Source organism: Oryctolagus cuniculus, chromosome 13, assembly GCF_964237555.1.
Source record: "Oryctolagus cuniculus chromosome 13, mOryCun1.1, whole genome shotgun sequence".
NCBI lineage: Eukaryota > Metazoa > Chordata > Mammalia > Lagomorpha > Leporidae > Oryctolagus > Oryctolagus cuniculus.
Window position 1 is genome coordinate 90,933,947 of NC_091444.1, and position 23,579 is coordinate 90,957,525.

The window sequence follows — 23,579 nt, forward strand, 5'->3', positions numbered from 1 at the left end:
TTCCAACTTTGCTCAATTCAATAAGATGTTGGTTGTGGGTTTGTCATAAATTACCTTGACTGTCTTGAGGAAAATTTTTTCTATACCCAATTTGCTTAAGGTTTTCATCATGAAAAGATGTTGTATTTTTTTTATCAAATGCTTTCTATGTATCTATTGAGATCCTAGGAGGCTGGGGGTACAATACATTCATACACAGCTGCGCGGTTGCCTCCCAGCCAGGCTCAAAGTCAGTGTGTCTGTGGACTTTTCTCTCTACTAGAATCCCTGGATCATATACATACTTAAAAGTCACTGGCAAATGTTGCTCTCTCCCCACCACTGCTGCCAGTACTGCTGGGATGATGATGTCCTGTCTCAGCCAGTTGCTGTGAGTACCTGTGCCTCCTGCCAAAACCCAAAATGGCAACTGCCCTTTCTCAACCAGGCAGCAGGCATTGTCATGGGGAAGTTGGGGCAAGATAAACATGGCCTCTCTACTTCCACTGGATCTGCAGGCAAATGCTATCAACCACTAGCACCCAGGGATCTAGTCCAGACTCATGCCAGGCTCATTCGCTCTTGCTCTCTCTCTCTCTCTCTCACCAGCGTTTGCTGCAATCTGGCCTCAGCTCCGTCTCCAAGCTGCCACCTGCTTTGGCTCTCAACTGCAACAGTCATGTGTTGTGTTCATTTTTGCTGCACATCTGCACCCTCCATACAGGTCCATGACATTGTTCTTCCTCTGGAAGGATTTCTAGTGTGGTTTTCTCTTCAATTCTCCTGAGAGTGTACTTCTTCCAATTTTTACTATTTATTCCTAGCCTAGCACATATGCCATTCCCTAATCTACCATCTTGGAATCAACTATGTTTCAAATCCACTTCATAAACCGATCACAGCCATATTTCTATCCTCCATTTCAATGCACCAACCTCGCATGCTGCTTAGCCAGTATTGCAAACCATTACTCTAACCCTGGAAATTATGTCTATCTATCTGACTTATCTAAAAATTCCCCATTATGACTTTTTAAAATTTTTATTTTTTGCATATTTTGTTGAAAATACCAGTTTTTAATATCGGTAAAACATTCTTCAGTTCATTATTATTTTACATGTAACATTATAAATTTACCTTCAAATAGGCAGAAGAAACAAAGGATAGACAGTAGGACTTGATTACGTCTCAGGGATTTACCACAGAAAATGTATGCAAAAAACCCACCATCATCAAAGCAAACATAATCTACCATGCATGTCTAGGTTTTATTCTCCTTTAGGTGATATGTTTTGGAAAATTTCATTCTAATAGCATTAGCACTTAATGACAGAGCACTCATCTTTCTAAAAATAAAATTTAGTATTTAGATTCTCAAAACTCACCAAACCAACTGGAAATGTCTGGTTGTAAAACAACAATGTTACGCTCGAGTCAGTTTCACATCATAAGTGATAATCTATGACTAATGTCAGTAGGCAAATTCCAATTCTAAACACTACTAGAGATTGCCACTGTGATTTTCAACTGTGTTGACATTCATCTTATTGCTGAATTGTAGGCAAATTTCTTTGGCAACATTTACATATCAGTTAATGCCACAGGAAAAACTGTTACATTCATTTAGCATCTCAAAACTGCATTAGAATTACTTAAATACATTTTCTAATAGATTCTACAATAAGAAAGCCTCCAAACATGCCTATTAACAAAATCTGTTCAAAGAACACAAACTATTAAAGAATCAAGACACGTATCTCACATGAACTACTTAAATTTAATTGTATAAGTTATAGCTAAATTCACCAAATAATTTAAAAAAATCCTTAAACAAAAGCAGATGTTTTTAAAATAAATTTCTTCATAATTTACCTAACTTTATTACAATTCACAGCTATTTAGCCTGCATTTTAACATAAAATGTCTAAATCAATCTTCATGTGAGTTATTAAATTCAACTCAATATGCACTGCTTTATTTAGAAAATATGTACTAAGCACCATCATGTACCAAGACTCACAAGCAATAACTCCAGCAGTATATGTCATAATTCATCTTCAGAATAATTTTTGGGTTACTTTAAATAAAGATTACACATCTGTGTGTGTGTCTGTGTGCATACACACCTGTTTAGTATATGCGTGTGTGTGTATATATATATTTATGTATATATCTTGAATGAGGAGGACATTATATGTAACAGTGATTCAAGTCAGAAACATAAAAATTTTATCAAAGATTAACTTACCTGGGTCAAATTGTTTTTTGAAGTCCTCGCATCCAATTCTAGTGTTCTATGTGTCACTTCAAGTTGTTTCACTTCTACTTCTTTATGATATTGCTTTTCTTTTCTTCTTAACTGTTCCCTAGTTTTTTTACACAATATATTGGTATTGGTCTCTTTTTCTTGTTTTAGGTAAAAACATGCTTGTTTCAAAATTCATTTTATTAGAAATTAAAAGATTCATTGTATAATCTTATACTACCATGCAGCTTAAACACTCTAATAAAATTTATGTTCTCAAATATTTTATTATAACATTTCATTTAAATGTCTTCTTCAAAGGACAGAGTTGAAAGTTAGCTGTGAAAGCACATTCTTAAAACAAACAAAAAAAAATAGCACATTCTTGAGATTGGTATTGTGTAGTGTGTCAAGCTACCGCCTGTGATAGTAACACCCCGTGTGGCCACAGGTTCCTCTCCCAGCAGATGTACTTCCTATCTAGCTCCTTGCTAATGGCCTGCGAAAGCAGCACAAGGTGACTCAAGTACTTCAATCTCTGCTGCCACCTATTTGGGAGACCTAGAAGAAGCTCCCAGCTCCTGGCTTCAGCCTGGCTCAATCCTGGCCATTGAGGCCACCCACAGTGAACCAGCAGCTTGCTCACTCGCTCACTCGCTCTATCTCTCTCACTCTTTCAAATAAATAAATAAATCTTTGTTATCAGAAATTACATTCTGATAATTGATAAGATTCTGTTACTTGCAACTGATAACTGTTATCAAGAAAGGAATTTTGAAATTATCCAGTAGAGTTATGAGTTGAAAATTACCTCTTCCTCCTCCATTCATAATTACATCTCCATTAGGAAAGGTAATTTAGAATTAACCAATCTTTAATGAGTTTTTTTTAAAAAAGATTTATGTATTTATTTGAGAGGCAAAGTTATATATATAGAGAAGAGACACACAGAGAGGTCTTCCATCTGCTGGTTTACTCTCCAAATGGCCACAACAGCAGGAACTCAGAGGATATGAAGTGAGGAGCCAGGAACTTCTTCCTTATCTCCCATGCAGGGGTGCAGAGCCCCAAGCACTTGGCACCTTCTAATGCTTTCTTAGGCCTTAAGCAGGCAGCTAGATCAGAAGTGGAGCACCCAGGACTTGGACCAGTACCTATATAGAATGCTGGTGCTACAGGCAGAGGCTTAACTTACTATGCAATAGTTCTGGCCCTTAATGAGTTATTTTTTATAAACACCTTTATATAGTTATTAGAACTACAGTTTCAACTTTATCAAATATTACGGGTATCCTTAAAAATTATTTAGAGTGTAAGACAGCCTATAATTTATACATGTCTTTTATATGATACACACAGCTACTGATTAATATCATCCAAGGGTAAAGAGTATATGTGTCACTTCATATAATTGATATTTTTGGTAGTACTTTCAACTTAATGATTATTAAACATTCCATAAACAATTTCAAAAGATGACATTGTTAATTAAGCAAGGGTGCTAAGTGCTTTCAACATAGAACATGAAACGAATTTTTGCATGTAAAAAAGAGAAATGTTCAAGAAACTGATCAGTGATTACTTTCCAGTTTTCTGTTATCCCATGCATGTTAAAATAAGTAAATTTCAAAATATTCAAAGGTTAAAAAAATGTCAACTACATATCAGTTGATGTAAGTATAAGCTTATGTACTTTCTTGACAAAAATTTAGAAACATTAACCAAGCATTTAAAAAGGTTTCCTCAAATTTAGCCATCAAATTCCATATTGAAGTATTTAATCAAAGTAAAGCACTTGGCATATAAAGAAATGTTTATATAGAAGATGTTTGTTGCAGCATGACTTATAACAAAATATAAACTCAAAATACAATGTTCAAAACAAATCATGAAACTTCTATATGGTGTGCTTCTATGTAACTAAGATTACAATCTGAAGAAGATGTATTTAATTATTACAAGCATTCACACTTAAGAACTTGTACATTATTTGCAATTCTTGTGAATTTCACACTTCCTAAGAGTAGGAAGTTTCTACCCTGTAAAATCCCAGAATATCTCGGATGGTCAAAGATGAAAAATCCTCCACAAAATACCAGCTCATTGAATCCAACAACACATCAGAAAGATCATTCACCCAGACCAAGCAGGATTTATCTCTGGTGTGCAGGTATGGTTCAACATTTGCAAACCAATCAATGTGATACATCACATTAACAAATTGAAGAAAAAACATATTATCTCAACAGATTTAGAAAAAGCACATAATAAGATATAGCATCCTTTCATGATGAAAATCTTAAGCAAACTGAGTATAGAAGCAACACTCATCAACACAATCAAGACAAACTATGACAAACCCACAGTGAGCACCTTATTGAATGAGTAGAAACTGGAGGCATTCCCCCTAAGATCTGGAACCAGACAGGAATGCCCAACTCTCAGCACTGTTATTCCATACAATCATGGAAGTTTTAGCCAGAGACACTAGGCAAGAAAATAAAACCAAAGAGATACAAATTGGGAAGGAAGAAGTCAAACTATTCCAATTTGCAGATGACATTTCATATAGGGGATGCAAAAGACTCCACTAAGAGATTACTGAAACTCATAAAAGAGTTTGGTAAAGTGGCAGAATATCAAATTAACACACAAAAATCAAATCAGTAGCTGATCTATACATAGACAGTGCCATAACAGCTACAAAAATTCATACCTTCAAATAAATTTAACCAAGAATGTCAAAGATTCCTATGATAAAAATTATAAAACATTAAAAAGTGAAATAGAAGAAGACATAAAAAATAGAAAAAGCTTCGATGTCCATGGTTTGGAAGAATCAAAATCATGAAAATGTCTGTACTACCAAAAGCAATTTACAGATTCAATTCATTCCTAATCAAAATACCCATCAGATTTTTCTCAAATTTAGAAAGAATGAAGCTAAAATACATAAGGAAACACTAGAGACCCTGAATAGCTAAAGCAATGTTAAACAATAAAAAAAGCTGGAGGCATCACAATACCAGATCTCAAGATATACTATAGGGCAGATATAATATAAACACATTGGTGCTGGCACAAAAACAGATGTATAGACCAATGGCATAGAATAGAAACTCCAGAAATCAATCCATGCATCTACAATGAGCTTACTTTTGACAAAGAAGATAAAATCAATCCCTGGAGAAGGGACAGTCTCTTCAACAAATCGTGATGGGGAAACTGGATCGCCTCATGCAGAAATATGAAATAAGACCCCTACTCTACACTTTACACAAAATTCCACTCAAAATAGATCAAGAGCTAAATCTATGTCTCAATACCATCAAATTAATAAATAACATTGAGGAAACCCCATAGTATATTGGCATAGACAAAGATTTCTTAGAAAAGACCCCAGAAAAGCACAGGCAATCAAAGCCAAAATTGACAACTGGGATTGCATCAAACAGGGAAGCTTCTGTACTTAAAAAGTAACACTCAGCAAAGTGAAGAAGCTCCAACAGAATGAAAGAAATATTTGCAAATTATGCAGCTGATAAAAGATTAATATCCACAGTTTGTAAAGAGCTCAAGAAACTCAATCACAACTAAACAAACAATCCAGTTAAGAAATAGGCAAAGGACTTTAATAGGCATTTTTCTTTTTTTTTTTTTATTTATACTGTGTTTCAGTTCACAATTGATCATAATGAAAGGACTAAGAGTCAAAGGGAGCACATAAACAAGTCTAGTATCTGCTAACACCAACCGATAGAATAAATAAAGGGGAGAGTGATCCAACATGGGAAGTGAGATACTCAGCAGACTCATAGAATGGCGGATGTCCTAAATAGCACTCTGGCCTCAGAATCAGCCCTAAAGGCACTCGGATCTGGCTGAAAAGCCCATGAGAGTTATTTCAGGCATGGAAAGCCAAGACACTCTGGCAAAAAGATCTCTGTGAGTGAGATCCCAGTGGAAAGAACAGGTCTTCAAAGAGGGAGGTGCCTTTCTCTGAAGGGAGGAGAGAACCTCCACTTTGACTATGACCGTGTCTAAACAAGATAAGAGTCGGAGAACTCAAGGGGCTTCCATAGCCTTGGAAACTCATAACTGGTGCATAGGGAGATTACTGATGCCATAAACAGGAGTGTCAATTGGTAAAGTCAACAACAGGAGTCACTGTGCACTTACTCCTCATGTAGGATCTCGGTCCTTAACGTGCTGTACACTGAGGCTTAATGCTATAACGAGTACTCAAACAGTATATTTCACTTTGTGTTTCTATGGGGGTGCAAACGACTGAAATCTTTACTTAATGTACACTAAACTGATCTTCTGTAAAAAAAAAAAAAAGAAAGAAATTTTCAATTCCCAACTTGACTCTCACTGGGATTAAACATGACAATAGGTCTGATCTGATTTCATCATCATTTTAAAAAAATCATCTATTATTTTTCACTTTATGTTTCTGTGTGGGAGCAAACTGTTGAAATACTTACTTAAGGTATACTAAGCTGATCTTCTGTATATTAAGATAATCGAAAATGAATCTTGATGTGAATGGAAGGGGAGAGGGAGTGGGAAAGGGGAGGGTTGTTGGTGGGAGGGACGGTATGGGGGGGGAAGCCATTGTAACCCATGAGTCGTACTTTGGAAATTTATATTCATTAAATAAAAGATAAAAAAAAAATAGGCATTTTTCAAGAGTGGGAATGTAAATGGGCAACAGGCACTTGAAAAAATACTTAACATACTTCATTTTGATTTATTTAAGGAACATAAATTTCATGGATTCCATACATACATATTTAGGAACACAGTGATTCTACCTACCCTCCATCCCACCCATACTCCCACTTGTCTTCCTCTACCCCATCCTCTTTCCATTCTTATTTTTCACAAATATCTATTTTCAGTTAACTTAAAACACATAAGATTACCTTATACTAGTTAAAGAGTTCAACAAATAGTATGAAGGAATAAAAATTAGTATGAAGGACAGTACTGACCCAGTAGAGTCAGGCATTCATGGCTACAATTTATTGGGTTAAAAAAGTTTTAAAAAATCAGTGAAATGCAAATCAAAACCACAATGAGTTTCACTCCAGTTAGAATGGCTCTCATACAGAAATCAACAACAATAAATGTTCCCAAGGATGTGGGGGTAAAGGTACCCTAATCCACTGTTGGTGGGAATGTAAACTGGTGCACCTGCTGTAGAAGATAGCATGGAGATACTTCAGAAATCTCAATATAGACCTATCATATGATCCAGCCATCCCACTCCTGGGAATTTACCCAAATGTAAAGGAATCGGCAAATGAAAGAATAACCTGTACACCATGTTTATTACAGCTCATATGAAATGAACCAAGATGTCCATCAACTGAAGACTGGGTAAAGAAATTATGGTATATATACACTATGGAATAATATACAGTGGTAAAAATGAAATAATTTCTTTTGCTACAAAATGGATGTAACTAGAAATGATTACTTAGAGTAAAAAGCCTCTCCCAAAAAAGACAAATACCTGTGTTCTTTCTGATCTGTCATAACTAATAGAGTATGTAAAAGGTAATCTACTGGGATGAAATTGATATTTTGAGATGTGATGATTTTGAACAGCTCGTCTTGAGTATTGAGGAGCAGTGTTTTTTGTTGTTGTTGTTCATACTATTTGTTGAACTCTTCACTTAGTGTATGGTTAACCTTGTGTGTATAAAGTTAACTGAAAATAGAAATTTGTTAAAAATAAGAATAGAAAGAGAGGAAGGAGGAAGAATGGTGGGATTATGGGTGGAATATAAGGTAGGAAGAATTACTATGTTCCTGAATTTGTATACATGATGCATGATGTTTGTATTCCTTAAGTAAATCAAAATGAAAAAAAGTTAAAGTCTTCAAAAACAGATGTTCCATTTCTGAGCCAATTCTGAATGAACCATCTTTTACCATAAAATATACATGAATTGAAGTTCTACAGATAATTTAAAGCACCAAGCATTGTTATACCTAGATATGTGCATAAAATTAAATTCACTATGCGTTCTGCTACATCATTTCTAGTAGTATAGATGGACTAAAAGCTTCTATGTTAAAATAAAAGAAAATCCCCTTGACTGCCACATTTTTTTGTCAAGTATCTTAACCTTACTGCAGTATTGATATAGTTGAGTATTCTCTTGTTTGGCTTGTAGATTACACTATTCTTTCCTATTTTCATTGAAAGTAGTCACCCTTAACATTGCTTCACTGGAAAGTAAAGAATTCGTAGACTTTACCTTTTAAGACGATCGAGCTCACTCAGATTGTTGTCATAAATCACTTGCAGTAGACTTCTAGTGAGTGAAAAGCCATTCTCTATCACTGGTCTAATCCCATACTCCATGGAAGTCACTTTTTCATTTTCATTTTTTGTTTCCTTTATATGCAAGGCAGGGCAGCTATTTTAAAAAGATCATTAACATGACAATGTTTTTTACTCAACTGGGAAAGATTAAAGAAGCACAATTTTAACAAAATTCTTATTCTTCCCCAACTTAATTCATTTACTAATTCAAAACAAGATAGGAAGTGATAACTACATGTAAAGAAAGGTGTACAGGGAATTTAAAAAATTACATGAAAATTGGGTGAAAAGTAGTTCTGATACAAAAACTTTGAAATCCAGGCAGAATAATTTTTGTAACATGCATTTTATACACTTACTGAACACACCTTGTTATATCAAACAGGTAAAAACACAATTATGATATAAGGTAATATGGAAGGGTTGATATTGCGGGCGTGGTGTTTCACCTATTCGTTAATACCTATTCGTTAATAAGCAGGTGGCCGGCGCTGTGGCATAGTAGTAAGAGCACTGCCTGCAGTGCTGGCATCCCATATGGGTGCCAATTTGAGCCCCTGCTACTCCATTTCTGATCCAGCTCTCTGCTGTGCTCTGGGAAGGAAGTGGAAGGTGGCCCAAGTCTTTGGGCCTGTGTACCTCCTTGGAAACCCGAAGGAAATTCCTGGCTCCTGGTTTCAAATCAGTGCAGCTCTAGCCATTGTGGCCATTTGAGGAGTGAACCAGCAGATGGAAGACCTCTCTCTGTCTCCCTGTCTCTGTCACTCTGTAACTCTGCCCTTTAATAATAAATCTTTATATATATATAAACATACAGGGTAAGACATTCTTGTCCCATATCAAAGGGCTTGTATTTGAATCCTGGATTCACTATCAATTCCAGCTTTATAATATACTGGGAAACACCAGAAGATTGGTTCAAGTAGTTTAATCCCTGCCACTTCTATGCAAGACATGCTTTGGGTTGCTGACTATGGGCTTAAGCCTGGCTCAGTTCTGGCCATTTAGGGAATTTATGGGGTGTACTAGAAGAGGGGAGTTATCTCTGACTGCTTCAGATTCTTTTTTTAAAATATATATTTCTTATTTGAAAGGCAGAGTTACAGAGAGGCAGAGAGAGAGAGAGAGAAGTCTTCCATCCACTGATTCATTCCCCAAATGGTTGCAATGGTGAGAGCTAGGCTGATCTGAACCCAGGAGCCAGAAGCTGATTCCAGGTCTCCCACACAAGTGCAGGGACCCAAGGACTTGGGCCATCTTCTACTGCCTTCCCATGCCATAGCAGAGAGCTGGATCAGAAGTGGAGCAGCCGAGATTCAAATCAACACCCATATATGATGCCAGCACCTCAGGCAATGGCTTCAGCAGCTACGCCAGAGTGCCAGCCCCTGTTTCAGACTCTTAAATAAAAAAGTGTTGATATTGGAAACTGATATCTGAGCACAGGAAAGCTTTACAAAGGAGGTAAAAAAAAAAAAAAAAAGGAAAAAAGAACTCATGAGGGAAAAATGTGGATGAAAACCATTTCATTTCCAGAATGTGCAAACAAAGAGTAGGCATGTGATATCTGATATATTTCTTTGGAATTTGTAAGAAAAATATAAAATACCTAAATCTATCATTGAGAGATGAGGCCTACACTAATTTTGAATGCTACACTAAAATATAGATGTCCATAGTCTGTAAGCATAATATTCAGATTTGGAAGTAGCAGTTATAATTGTGCTATATTTTTGGTTTCATTGTTAAATACAATAATGCCAACCTTAGATGAAAATTTAAAATTTAATTTTTTAATTTACTTTGACAGGAGAGTGGCGGACGGAGGAGGAGGAGGGAGGGAGGAAGGAGCAGAAGAAGGGAGAGGGATCACTTATCCTCTGGGCCAGGGTGATGTCAGGAGTCAGGAAATCAATCATTGTTTCCTGCCTGGGTGTATGGACTCAAGTACTGGAGCCATCATCTGTTGATTTCCAGGATATTATATTATATTTTATTATGTAAGGTATAATAAAACATATATGTATATATAATAAAACATATATACATACACACATAAATGTAGACTGCTAGAGTCGAAAGATTACAAATGTATATAATTGCCAACTAAAATAAATAGAATGAACCCAGATAAAATCAGTTTTTAAGTGAGTATTATTCTAATGTCTAAAAAAACTCCAAGGATAAGCTGCATTCACTCAATTAATAAAAAATTATTGAGTAGCTGCTCATTGCATACATGGTAGGGCCTCTTCTATGTACAAAAATATGGCAGTGAAAAGACAAAATCCAACATAAAAGAGTAAAGCAAAAACATTAGCAATGAACAAGCTATATAAAAACAAAATACAGGCCGGCGCCGCGGCTCACTAGGCTAATCCTCCGCCTAGCAGCGCCGGCACACCGGGTTCTAGTCCTGGTCGGGGCGCCGGATTCTGTCCCGGTTGCCCCTCTTCCAGGCCAGCCCTCTGCTGTGGCCAGGGAGTGCAGTGGAGGATGGCCCAAGTGCTTGGGCCCTGCACCCCATGGGAGACCAGGAAAAGCACCTGGCTCCTGGCTCCTGCCATCGGATCAGCGCGGTGCGCCGGCTGCGGCGGCCATTGGAGGGTGAACCAACGGCAAAAGGAAGACCTTTCTCTCTGTCTCTCTCTCACTGTCCACTCTGCCTGTCAAAAACAAACAAACAAACAAACAAAAACAAAATACAGTATGTTAGAGGAAGAGAACAAAAGCAGAGAATCAATGTTTTCCATGTTTAAGGGAGGTGTGGACCTATTAGAAGGCCAAAGAAGATTTTGCTTAGGAAGAAAACAATTGAAGGAAGGAAAGGAATCAGCCAGGTGGACATCTAAGGAAGAATCTTCAAACACAGAAGGAGCCCAGGTATGTTTAAGGAATAGTGAAAATTTCTGTAGCATAAGTAGAATGAAGGAGATAGAAAATCACAAATTGAAATCACAGCAATAAGGAGGAGTGAGGTCACGACATATATTGCCTTGTAGGCATTAGAAAGAAGTTTAGTATGTGAAGTCAAATGAAATCACCAGGTTTTAAGTAGAAAAAATGACATAATCTGACTTTAAGAGGTACCCTGTGTTAAGATTAATGAAAAGAGGATTTATGAAAAAATAAACAAGAGAATCACTGAGGAATCTACAAACTAATATAGACAGCAGCTGATGCTGACTTGAATATGATGTATCTAGCTTCTGGACATATTGTGAAGGTATACTTGACAACATGTGCTGTCACATAAAGGCTGAGGTATAAGAATGCTCCAAGGCTGTTGGTAGAACAGATAAAAGTGTTGCCATTCGCTGAAGTAGGAAAAACTATATGAGGGGCTGGTATGAACAAGAACATCATTAGCACAGCACTAGGCCACCTAAATTTTAAATACTGAATAAATGACCAAAGAGACGTGTTGAGTAGGCAGGTTATTATCTAAAATATGGAATTAAGGAGAGAGATCTAAGTTGCAGTTAAAAATTCAGAATTCATTTGCATATACAAGATAGTGAAACCATGAGAGAAAAGATCAAAGACAGCCTTGGGAAATATCCATGTTTTAAAAGTAGAAGATGAGAGAAACAAGGGAAACAACACAGGATGGAGTAGAAAAGAAACGGAAAGAGATTGGTTGAGAATTATACCCTGAAAGCCAAGTCAAGAAATGATCTTGAAGGAAAAGTGTTCTACAGACATAATAAAATGTTACAAAATCTAAGCTGAGACTTCATGCCCAAATATGTTTAACTTGTCCTAAAATAGTCTGCCCACAAATATAACACCATAAGTAATTATTATTTTCCTATTGTTTCAAACTATATAGACAAAATGTATTATTTGAAAAGAATTTTTTAAAGATGTTTTACCCTAAAAGGATAAAATATTTTGAATGGTTAATTAAAATGAGAGCCTGTGACAGCACTTTGCCACAGAGGGTTAAGCTACCATCTGAAGTGCCACCATCCCATATGGGCCAGTTCGAGTCCTGATTTCTCTGCTTCCAATTCAGCTCCCTGCTAAGGTGCCTGGGAAATCAGTGGAGGACTGTCCAAGTTTTTGGGCTCATGCAACCATACGAGAGACCTAAAATAAATGCCTGGCTTCAGGCTGGCCCAGGTCCAGCCATCGCTGCCATTTGGGGAGCAAACCAGTGGATGCAAGATCTCTCTGTATCTCTCTCTCTGTCCCTCTAACTAGAAAGAGAGAGAGAGAGAGAGAAAGAGAGAGAGAGAGAAAGAGAAAGAGAGAAAGAGAGAAAGAGAGAGAAAGAGAGAGAAAGAGAGAGAAAGAGAGAGAAAGAGAGAGAAAGAGAGAGAAAGAGAGAGAAAGAAAGAGAAAGAAAGAGAAAGAAAGAGAGAAAGAAAGAAAGAAAGAAAGAAAGAAAGAAAGAAAGACAGGAGGAAGGGAGGGAGGGAAGGAAGGAAGGTGAGGGGGAGGGGGAAAGGAGGGAAGGAGGGAAGGAGGGGAGGAATATTTAATGAAAAGAAAAGGAGACTTTGGAAAGTACTACAACATTGATTAAAAATCAGTGGCAATCGAGAGAAAACCTGTTTTGGAGGGGTTGTGGGAATGTAAACAACTGGAGTGAGTCCAAGAGTGAAGAGAAAGTCAATTTGAGTCAGTGAATAGAGACAGTTCTTCCAAGGAGATCACTGCTAAGGCCATGATCATTGAAGATCTATTTTTCTCCATGTTTAACTGAATTTTTCAATCCTCGCATAATGATTTTAGGGAATATCTCTGATTCTCTAAAGTTGCTGGAACTAAAAATGTTCTGATCAAAACAGTAAATAATTCATAAACTTAAGGAAGTGAATTCCTTGAAAAGTTCCTCATTAGGTATTATATAACTGAATATTATTATTCTGCTGATAATATTGAAAATCTGTGGCTGGCGCCGTGGCTCCATAGGCTAATCCTCCGCCTTGCGGCGCCTGCACACTGGCTTCTAGTCCCGGTTGGGGTGCCGGATTCTGTCCTGGTTGCCCCTCTTCCAGGCCAGCTCTCTGCTATGGCCTGGGAGTGCAGTGGAGGATGGCCCAGGTGTTTGGGCCCTGCACCCACATGGGAGACCAGGAAAAGTACCTGGCTCCTGGCTTCAGATGAGCGTGATGTGGCGGCCATTGGAGGGTGAACCAATGGAAAAGGAAGACCTTTCTCTCTGTCTCTCTCTCACTGTACACTCTGCCTGTCAAAAAAAAAAAAAAATGAAAATCTAAAATTTTCAAGGGCAACTTCTGGGTTGCTTAAAAGCCAGGAGGCAGGAGATTCTTCCATGTCTCCCACGTGGGTGCAGGGTCCTGTGCACCTGGGCCATCTTTGGCTGCTTTACCAGGCAAGTTAGTACAGAGCAGGATCAGAAGAAGAGCAGCCAGGATTTGAACTGGCACCCATATGGGATGACAACACTGCAGGTGGAAGTTTAATCTTGTATGCCACTGCACCAGCTCCACAACTAGAGTTTTTGTAAGCTTTATTTGATGTCACTCCTGAAAAATACAGTATGATACTTTCTGAAACATTCTTTAGCCTGTAGTCCATCCTCTAAAGGAAGATTTATTGCATTAGCAGTACCAATGTTTTGGCATAGGTTCAGTAAAACCGTGCCCAAGAATAAATCCAGCGGAATCTTTCCTAGGACTGTTCATAAAGTTTTATTGCTATTAAGCCACACTAATTGCCTTATAGAATATGGAGGATTTCGCACCACAACTATAGAGACCTTCTGATCCAAAAAGCCTAAAATATTCATTATCTGGTTCTTTACAGAAAAAGTTTTCAACTCCTGCTTTAGCAGATTAAACATCCTTTGATGCATTTGAGAAGGTTTACCTAACAAACTGAAATGCTTGTAAGGAATATGGACCACAATATGCAAATACTCAATAATGCTCAAATTATTTTATAGATTCTATATTTTAATATTTAGGCTCAAATTGGGATCAAAACTCAAAAATAAAATAGGTATTGGTTATAAGAAGTACAAGTGTCCCATGGACTCCCCTTCTGCAACTCAGCAGATATGGTATTTTAATAAAATGTGCTTAAGATGCATCATCAAACTAGTCACATTAAATATACTCTAGTTGTGAAAACGCAGTGTACTACAGATAAAACCTCATTTTTAAAAATGGTTGCATACTGAGTTCTTTTATTGGTATGACAATTTATTTCTATTTTGATTGGTATTTAGACTGATTCTAAATTTTTGATAAACAATGTTATTGTGAATGTCATATACATATGTACGAAGGCAACATGTTTATTATCCTATTTTCATTTTATTTGGAAGGCAGAGAAACAGATCTAGATAGACTAACATATTAAGAAAGATTTTCCATCTGCTGTTTCATTCACAAATACCCAGGACAGCCAGGACTGGGCAAGGATCCCCAAGGGTCTGAATTTCCACCCAGGTCTCTTAAGTGGGTGTGGACACCCAAGTACTGGAGCCACCATCTAATGCCTCCCATGAGATACACTCTTAGGAAGGTAGATAGGGGCCAGCGCCACAGCTCAATGGGCTAATCCTCTATCTGCAGTGCCGGCACACTGGGTTCTAGTCCTAGTCGGGGTGCTGGATTCTGTCCCGGTTGTCCCTCTTCCAGGCCAGCTCTCTGCTGTGGCCTGGGAGTGCAGCAGAGGATGGCCCAAATGCTTGGGCCCTGCACCCCATGGGAGACCAGCAGAAGCACCTGGCTCCTGCCTTCGGATCAGCATGGTGCGCCGGCCGCAGCGGCCATTGGAGGGTGAACCAACAGCAAAGGAAGACCTTTCTCTCTGTCTCTCTCTCTCACTGTCCACTCTGTCAAAAAAAAATAAAAATAAAAATAAAAAAATAAAGCAAGGTAGATAGGAAGCAGAGAAGTATGGACTCAAACCACGCACTCTCATATAGGAAGAGTGCATGTCACTGGCCCTGCAACATATTTGTATAAATATCTTTATCATATGTGTTTTACATCCTTAACACTAATTGTCCTATTACATCTTAGATAACAGATGATGACAATACATCATAAATGTCATAAACTTATGGGTGTAGTAGTGTACAATAGACCATACTATGCTATCTTGTCAGGTCTAATCCCTGAGTGAAGTTGCTACAAGGACAAAGAATGGTTTATTTCAAATTTTGACATGTGCTCTTAAGTTACCCTTCAAAGAGTCTTATAATTGTATTTACCAACAGCAGATAATAACTTTTCCCTCACATTTGCCAACTATTAACTTTTAAACAAATACTTAGCAGTATGGTTTACAAATATTATTTGTTTCTTGATATATTTCTAATTCCAAAGCATGGAATAAAATCCTTAGTAAAAATATGTTAATCATAGATAATAACCCAATTATAAGTGGCATAGCACAATAAATATCCCATCATCCAATGTTAAATATTGCTATAGACTTACAAATAATATTCTTCATTCTTCTTAGTGGCAGATTGCTGGTTATCAAGGTCCCCACTCTGTCTCTGCTGATTCAGTCCACAACCATCACTGTCATCAGGAGGAGCAGCACTTTCATGCAAGTTTCTTAACACTTCCATTTCCTTACTTTGGCAACGCTGCCCTTTTTCTTCAAACTTTAATGAAAGTTTCATATTAAAATCGCTGTTAGTACATAAATATAAGCATTTTTGTGTTCATTTATTATTCATTTTATGTAGCACATTTATTGCTACATAAATGTTTTACATACACTGTTTTCTACTACAGTGACAGAAAAAAATTTTGAACATCCTGCTACTGGTTGGAAAAAGTTTATCAATAATACCTTGGATATGACACATGTTACAATTCTGCAATAAAACAACAATGGAAACTGGAGAAAGAGAAACAATTCACCTGCGATAATTAGCTCTTACAATACACCACAGGCAACAGACCGTGTGCTAGAATCCTACAATGGTCTTAAAATGCTAATGTAAATTTCTGGTATTATTGATATATTTTTGACAGGCAGAGTGGACAGTGAGAGAGACAGAGAGAAAGGTCTTCCTTTTGCCGTTGGTTCACCATCCAATGGCCGCCGTGGCTGGTGCACCGTGCTGATCCGAAGGCAGGAGCCAGGTGCTTCTTCTGGTCTCCCATGGTGTTCATGTTCATGTAGGGTTATGATAAATAACCCTACACTTCTTGAAGATATATTTACATATAAGAGAGAGAGAGAAAGAGAGAGAAAGAGCGCACTTTCATCTGTTGGTTCCTTCCCCAGATGGCTGCAATGGCAGACACTGGGCAAGGCTGAAGTCAAGTGTCAGGAACTGCATCTAGATCTCCCAGATCAGTAGTAGGGGGCCAAACACTTGGGTCATCCTCCACTGTCTTTCTCACGCCATTATCAGGGAGTCAGATTGAAAGTAAGAAGCCAGCTTATGAATTGTCACCAAGTGGGATGCTGGCATCAAAGGTGGCAGCTGCACACACTATGTAATGCCAGTTCCCTTTTAAAATATTTATTTATTTATTTGAAAGTAACAGAGAAAGACAACCCTATAACTTAACTACATTGTAATAAACTTTTATCCTGGAAACATCAATTTTTAAAAAATCTAGAAAGACCAACATTTAGAATTCAAGAAATTTCCTTACAACATTATTGGATAAAAAGATTAGCTATTATGCAAAATGAGCCCATTTTTTCTATTTTATGAAGGAAAGCTTATGAGTATAGTGCCAAGTGTATACAGTGAAAAACACAGCGGTCTCTAAGAAAACAGGACAAGCAGTGGCATATGAATATGACACACATCATAAGCAACAACTTCTGTTTAAATGCTTCACACAAAAATGAAGAACCAAGCCAGAGTCTGATATAACTAGAGAAAGAAGACAATTAAAGGGACCAAAAATCCACTAGGTTAACAAAGGACTGATTTGCTAGGAATCATCCTGATGGGAGGATCTAAAATTCTTTTTAACTGGGTTTGCCCTTCAAAATAACAAAAATTTTAAGATTGCTGATACTGGCACAAGGAATTAATTGTCCAAGGTAATCATGTTTAACATATTTTTTATCCAAGAACTGTTGAGGAAGATGTATTTCATGGAAGTTCAAAGTGATTACTGCACCTAAGACACTCGCCATGAATTCTAGTCAATGAAATGTATTTGTGCTGCATTTTATATATTTTAGTTTCAGCATTACATCTCATGGAAATTTTGGTGCATTCTGCTTCATTTCTGAATTTAAAAATTTTGACAATTCTCCAAAATATCAAAGATGGTGCTTCCTCATTTTATGCTTTTATTTCTATCCACATTTCACTATCTAATATGTTTATTAACTCCTGGCTCCTAGCTTCGGATCAGCGCAGCTCCAGCCATTGTGGCCATCTGGGGAGTGAATCGGAGGATGGAAGACCTCTCTCTTTGTCTTTACCTCTCTCTGTAACTCTGTCTTTCAAATAAATAAAGTAAATCTTAATTAAAAAAACTGTTTCCAGCAATATTTTTCCCTTTAGATCCTGGGATATTTGATATTCAGAAAAGAGATACATGCTCACTAAAATATATCTGTCCAAGTTTGCCACACCTCAAAAGAAGAGGGAATGTCATGAATTGTTAGTGAGAGATTCTGAAAAATAAGCTTCCCTCATTTTACAGTCACTAAGCATATAATTTCATAGATGGAAGGCATGAAGTAATTAAGTGTTCTGGCCCCATTATCTACTGATAATGGGAATAAAACTTCAAAAGGTTAAATGATTCAGACAAAGTACACAGAGTGGCTTTTCCTAGCATTTTATGGCACTAACAGAAAACACACATTCTATAACACTGAATCAGATACATTACCAGAGAAAATAACCAAATTAATCACAGAAATGAGCAGTGTGGCTTTGTCAAAATACTCCAATGCCTTCAGGGTGAGGAGCGTGAAGAGAGGCTTTATCTACCCTTACCTATAAGAGGATATCTGTAGATTTTTACATACCTATAAAACTGTAAGTACTCCAGAATGTAGCATCCTAATTTAGAGACAAACATTGAACCTCTGGTGATGGTTTATGATACTTATAAAAGTCTAATTCACCAGAAATATTTGTGTAAGCATAAAAGTTACATGAAAGTGTATGTAAGTGTTTGAAAAATCTTTAAAGTAGTCATGTTGGAACACAAAGTTCCATATACTTTAACTGAATCAGATAAAGTTGTACAATAGACAAGGCACAATAAACAGACTCACTATGCTTGTAATATGTTTCACAACACTCAAGGCCAGGTACATGCTAATATTCACTCTCAAACAATGGTTCCTTCCCATGGTATGCTCACTGGATCCCACATATTCATATTTTAATATGTAATCAATACAATTCACACAAGATGATCCAAGTAGTTGGTTTCCTGAACCCGCATAAGGGACTCAGATGAAGTTTCTGGCTCTAGCGCAGTCCTGGCCAAGGTGGCCAATTGTGGAGTGAAACAGTTGATTAGAGCTCACTCTTGCTCCCGCTCTCTCTCTTCCTCTCTCTCTCCCTCCCTCCCTTCTCCCCTACCTCCCTCCTCCCTCTTCCAAAACTCTGCTTTTAATAAATAAGTGAATCTTTAAAAAATAAATAACTGTAATTTATTGTTAAGCCAATCAAAATGGCTAGGGCTTCTTAAAATTTTTTAAAAAATCTTTATACTTATTCCGGTTCAGAAAGTCATAGAGTATTCAGTTAAATTATTCGCCCAGGTTAAAGGTCACTTGGAAGAATTAAATAATAAAAACTATGAAGATTTTTTTAACTGTAATTTAGAGAGCAACATCATTGTGTACACAAGCTTTTTCTAGGTAGAAAATCACAATGGATCGGGTAATTGACACAGGCAAATAGGAGAGTATCAGCAAGGGAACCTCTCTGTATTTTGCAAGTTAAACTTTTTCACCAAGGCCAGAAACTACTTGTGATGAGACTACCTCATTCTTTTTAAAATTGACTTTAATGTATTGGAAAGTCAGAGAGAGGGAGAGAGGGAGAGGGGGAGAGAAAGAGACAAACTCTGCTGGTTCTCTACAACTACCCACAATAAGCATGACTAGGCCAGGCCAAGGCCAGAAGCTGGGAACCTAAAGGTGCATCTCTCACAGGAGCGTGACAGAAACAAGTACTTGAGCCATCACCTGCTTCCCAGGGTATGCATTACTGGAAGACAGAACTGGAGCAGCACTTGGACATAAACCCTGGAACTGTGATATGGAATGTTAGCATCCCAAGTGGTGTCTTAATGACTATGACAAATGTCCATCTTATCCTACCTCTTTCTTAAATCTACACATATTTTGCTGCAGTATTTCATTTTGATGTTTTGTCCCTATGTGAGGGAGAAGAACAAATAATTTCTTTTTTTAAATTTTTTTGACAGGTAGAGTTATAGACAGGGAGAGGGAGAGACAGAGAGAAAAGTCTTCCTTCTATTGGTTCACTCCCCAAATGGCCGCCTCAGCCGGTGTTGCGCTGATCCGAAGCCAGGAGCCAGGTGCTTCCTCCTGGTCTCCCATGCGGGTGGAGGGCCCAAGGACTTGGGCCATCCTCCACTGCCTTCCCGGGCTACAGCAGAGAGCTGGACTGAAAGAGGAGCAGCCGGGACTAGAACCCAGGGCCCATATGGGATTCTGGCACCACAGGCGGAGGATTAGCCAGGTGAGCCATGGTGCCGGCCTGTGTAATAGGTTTTTAAAAATGTTATTTAACACCATATCTAGAATTGTTTGCCTCTTTCAAGAAAATGATTAGCTCTATTATACAGCAGCTTCTAAGATTTTGTCTAATAAGCAGTTAACATGTTTTTAATTAAGCATTAAATTATGATTTTTGATACATATATACACACCTACATATATTATATAAATATATATATATGTGGTATGGACAGTCATTTTGATTGGTATATGCTATGCTACACACACAAATATGAAATCAGAAGTTTACATTTTTACATACTTGCTTATTTTTACTTCCATCAAGCCATTCTTGTTCTTCCTTGTTTGTTGTTTTAATGTCATTATCTGTTGAAGAAGAATTGACATTTTTTAACTCAAGTTCTGTGCTTTTATATTGATTAGTATTGCAGTGAGGAAGGAAATGCCTCTTCAGATGTTTTGGTATTGGTTTTAACTTGATTCTGCCTGTAACTACAAAACACTAGACTTTATTATTTGAATCACATGCTTCAATTGTTTAGTTTGGGTAAGCCACAAGTCCAAAATGTTTTCTGGGCCACTGAGGTGAGGCACATATCCAGGGTCTAATCCAATTAGTGATATTTTGTTTAATATTTTTTGGCATTTACACAGGTAACTCTGGTGTCCCTTACAGATCTATGTTTCCATTTAAATATGTTAATTATCAGTGAGAGGAAAGCTATAATCTTAAAAAAATACCAAGTAACTTATTTTATCAATTGAAAGCTTAAGCTTAATCTTTCATTGAATATTTAATTCTTTAAGAAATACCTCTGACTTCCAAATTATCAGCAAACAACTTGAGGAGACAGCAGATATCTTCCTGTGTACTAAATATAATCATGTAACCCACTCAGAAGTTTATGCTAAATACCAGCCCACGCAGAATTATCTATACTCTTGTCTCTATTGTTTATATGTAAACTCGAGCTCAAGAATAAAAATGATTTTCTGAATTATATCCTGTTGACTTTAGGTGGCATAAGAGGAGTAATCCAAAAGTGAACCCTGGAACAAAATGATGTCTGAAAGTCACACTATGAAATTATGCAGTCACACAGAAGTGCTCCAGGGTTAAATTCTGTGTTCTGATTTCCTCAGCTATTACTTTTATCTGTCCATGAGATTCTATGGATGTTGATGGATTTTTGGTCACAGAGTTCATAAAACAGTTATGTATCATCAATTGTCAAATTTGTATATCTCTGACAACTCATTATTGAGAATCAAAGGATAATCAAACTAGTAGGCAGCTGGGGGCAGAAGCACAGTCTGAAAAACTTAAAAGTTATTTGTTCAACCATAAGAATGAAAATAATACAAATAAGATTAACATATACAAATAAATTAATTAAAATTAGTTTAGTTCCAATATAGAAGCAAAGTACACAGAATCTCAGAATGCTCTAACTGGTATTTATCTGAAATATTTTTATCATTTTTATAAAAGATAAACTATCATATTTAAATACTTTAAGACAAGTCTAGAACAAAATCAGAAAAACTGAAAAATTGTTATAGAATGCTATTATTTAATAAATATAAATTTTAAAATACAACTTTTGGATTATAGTGGTTCTTCCCCCCATAACTTCCCTCCCACTTGCAACCATCCCATTTCCTACTCCCTCTCCCATCCTATTCTTTATTAAGATTTATTTTTAATTATCTTTATATAGAGAAGATCAACTCTATACTGAGTAAAGATTTCAACAGTTTGCACCCACACAGACACACAAAGTATAAAGTACTGTTTGAAGACTAGTTTTACCGTTAATTCTCATAGTACAACACAGTAAGGACAGACGTCCTAAAGGGGAGCAAGTACACAGTGACTGCTGTTCTTGATTTAACAATTGACACTCTTATTTATGATGTCAGTGATCACCTGAGGCTCTTGTCATGAGCCGCCAAGGCTATGGAAGCCTCTTGAGTCCACAAACTCTGACATTATTTAGATAAGGCCATAGTCAAAGTGGAAGTTCTTTCCCACCCTCAGAGAAAGGTATCTCCTTCTTTGATGGGTTGTTCTTTCCACTGGGATCTCACTCATGGAGATCCTTCATTTTTTGCCAGTGCCTTGGCTTTCAGTGCCTGAAATACTCTCATGGACTTTTTAGCCAGATCCAAATACCTTAAGGGCTGATTCTGAGGCCAGAGTGCTGTTTAGGGCATCTGCATTCTATGAATCTGCTGTGTATCCTGCTTCCCATGTGAGGGCATCTGCCATTCTATGAATCTGCTGTGTATCCCGCTTCCCATGTTGGAGTGTTCTCTCCTTTTTAATTCTATCAATTATTATTAGCAGACACTGATATTATTTATGTGATCCCTTTGACACTTAATCCTATCTTTATGATCAAATATGAACTTAAACTGATCACTTTAATTAGTAATATGGCATTGGTACCTGTGAACTTAATGGGATTTGGAGTCCCATGGCAAATTTTTAGCTTTACCCTTTAGGAGTAAGTCTGAGGGATCGTGTGCCAAACTGTACATCTCCTCCCTATCTTATTCCCACTCTTATTTTTAACAGAAGTCAATTTTCAATTGCATTTAAACACCTAAGAATAACTGTGTGTTAAGTAAAGAGTTCAACCAATGGTATTAAGTAGAAAAAGAAAATATTAAAAAGAATAAAATAGTAAGCTGTTCCTCAACAGTCAGTACAAAGTCTGATCAAGTCATTGCTTCTTGTGTCAGTTTCACTTCTACAGGTTTCCTTTTAAGTGCTCAGTTAGTTGTCACAGATCATGGAGAACATATGATATTTGTCCCTTTGGGACTGGCTTATTTCACTCAGCATAACATTTTCCAGATTCCTCCATTTTGCTGCAAATGACCAGATTTCATTTTTTACCACTGTCTATTATTCCATAGAGTACATATTTCATAATTTATTTATCCAGTCTTCTGTTCATGGGCATTTAGGTTGATTCCATGTCTTCGTTATTGTGAATGAGCTACAATTAACTTTGAGGTACAGATAGCTCCTTTATTTGCCAATTTAATTTCTCTTGGGTAAATTCTGAGGAATGGGATGGCTGGGTCGTGTGGTAGGGTTATATTCAGAAGAAATAAAACTTTAAAGGTGATTCCAATACAGGGACTGCATTAACATTTGGGGAAGACTACAAAGGGTTTCAAGTAGTAATTCTAAATTCTGATCCAAGTTGGTATGTTCAGGTGCCAAAAAATCAACTCAAATAATTTTAGGTGTTAATTGCAATTTTCAATCCATTCTCTTCAAAGTGCAGAATCAACTTTTTCAGAGAGATATGCCATAAATACTATTAGTTGTAACAGTTAATGGGTCATGGATAT

At 37.0% G+C, this 23,579-nt stretch overlaps 1 protein-coding gene across 23 annotated transcripts in view; it reads right to left on the reverse strand.

The window, feature by feature from the left end:
- Positions 1-23,579, reverse strand: part of LOC103346877 (ankyrin repeat domain-containing protein 26) — a 144,289-nt gene that overhangs the window by 73,121 nt on the left and 47,589 nt on the right. For all 23 annotated transcript variants that reach the window (XM_070055876.1, XM_070055873.1, XM_070055874.1 and 20 more), the window contains 4 exons: positions 20,512-20,576; positions 15,989-16,161; positions 8,497-8,658; positions 2,228-2,345 (listed from right to left, as the gene is read on the reverse strand). In XM_070055876.1, coding sequence (XP_069911977.1) covers positions 2,228-2,345; positions 8,497-8,658; positions 15,989-16,161; positions 20,512-20,576 — 518 coding nt within the window. The remainder of the gene's footprint in view (positions 1-2,227; positions 2,346-8,496; positions 8,659-15,988; positions 16,162-20,511; positions 20,577-23,579) is intronic.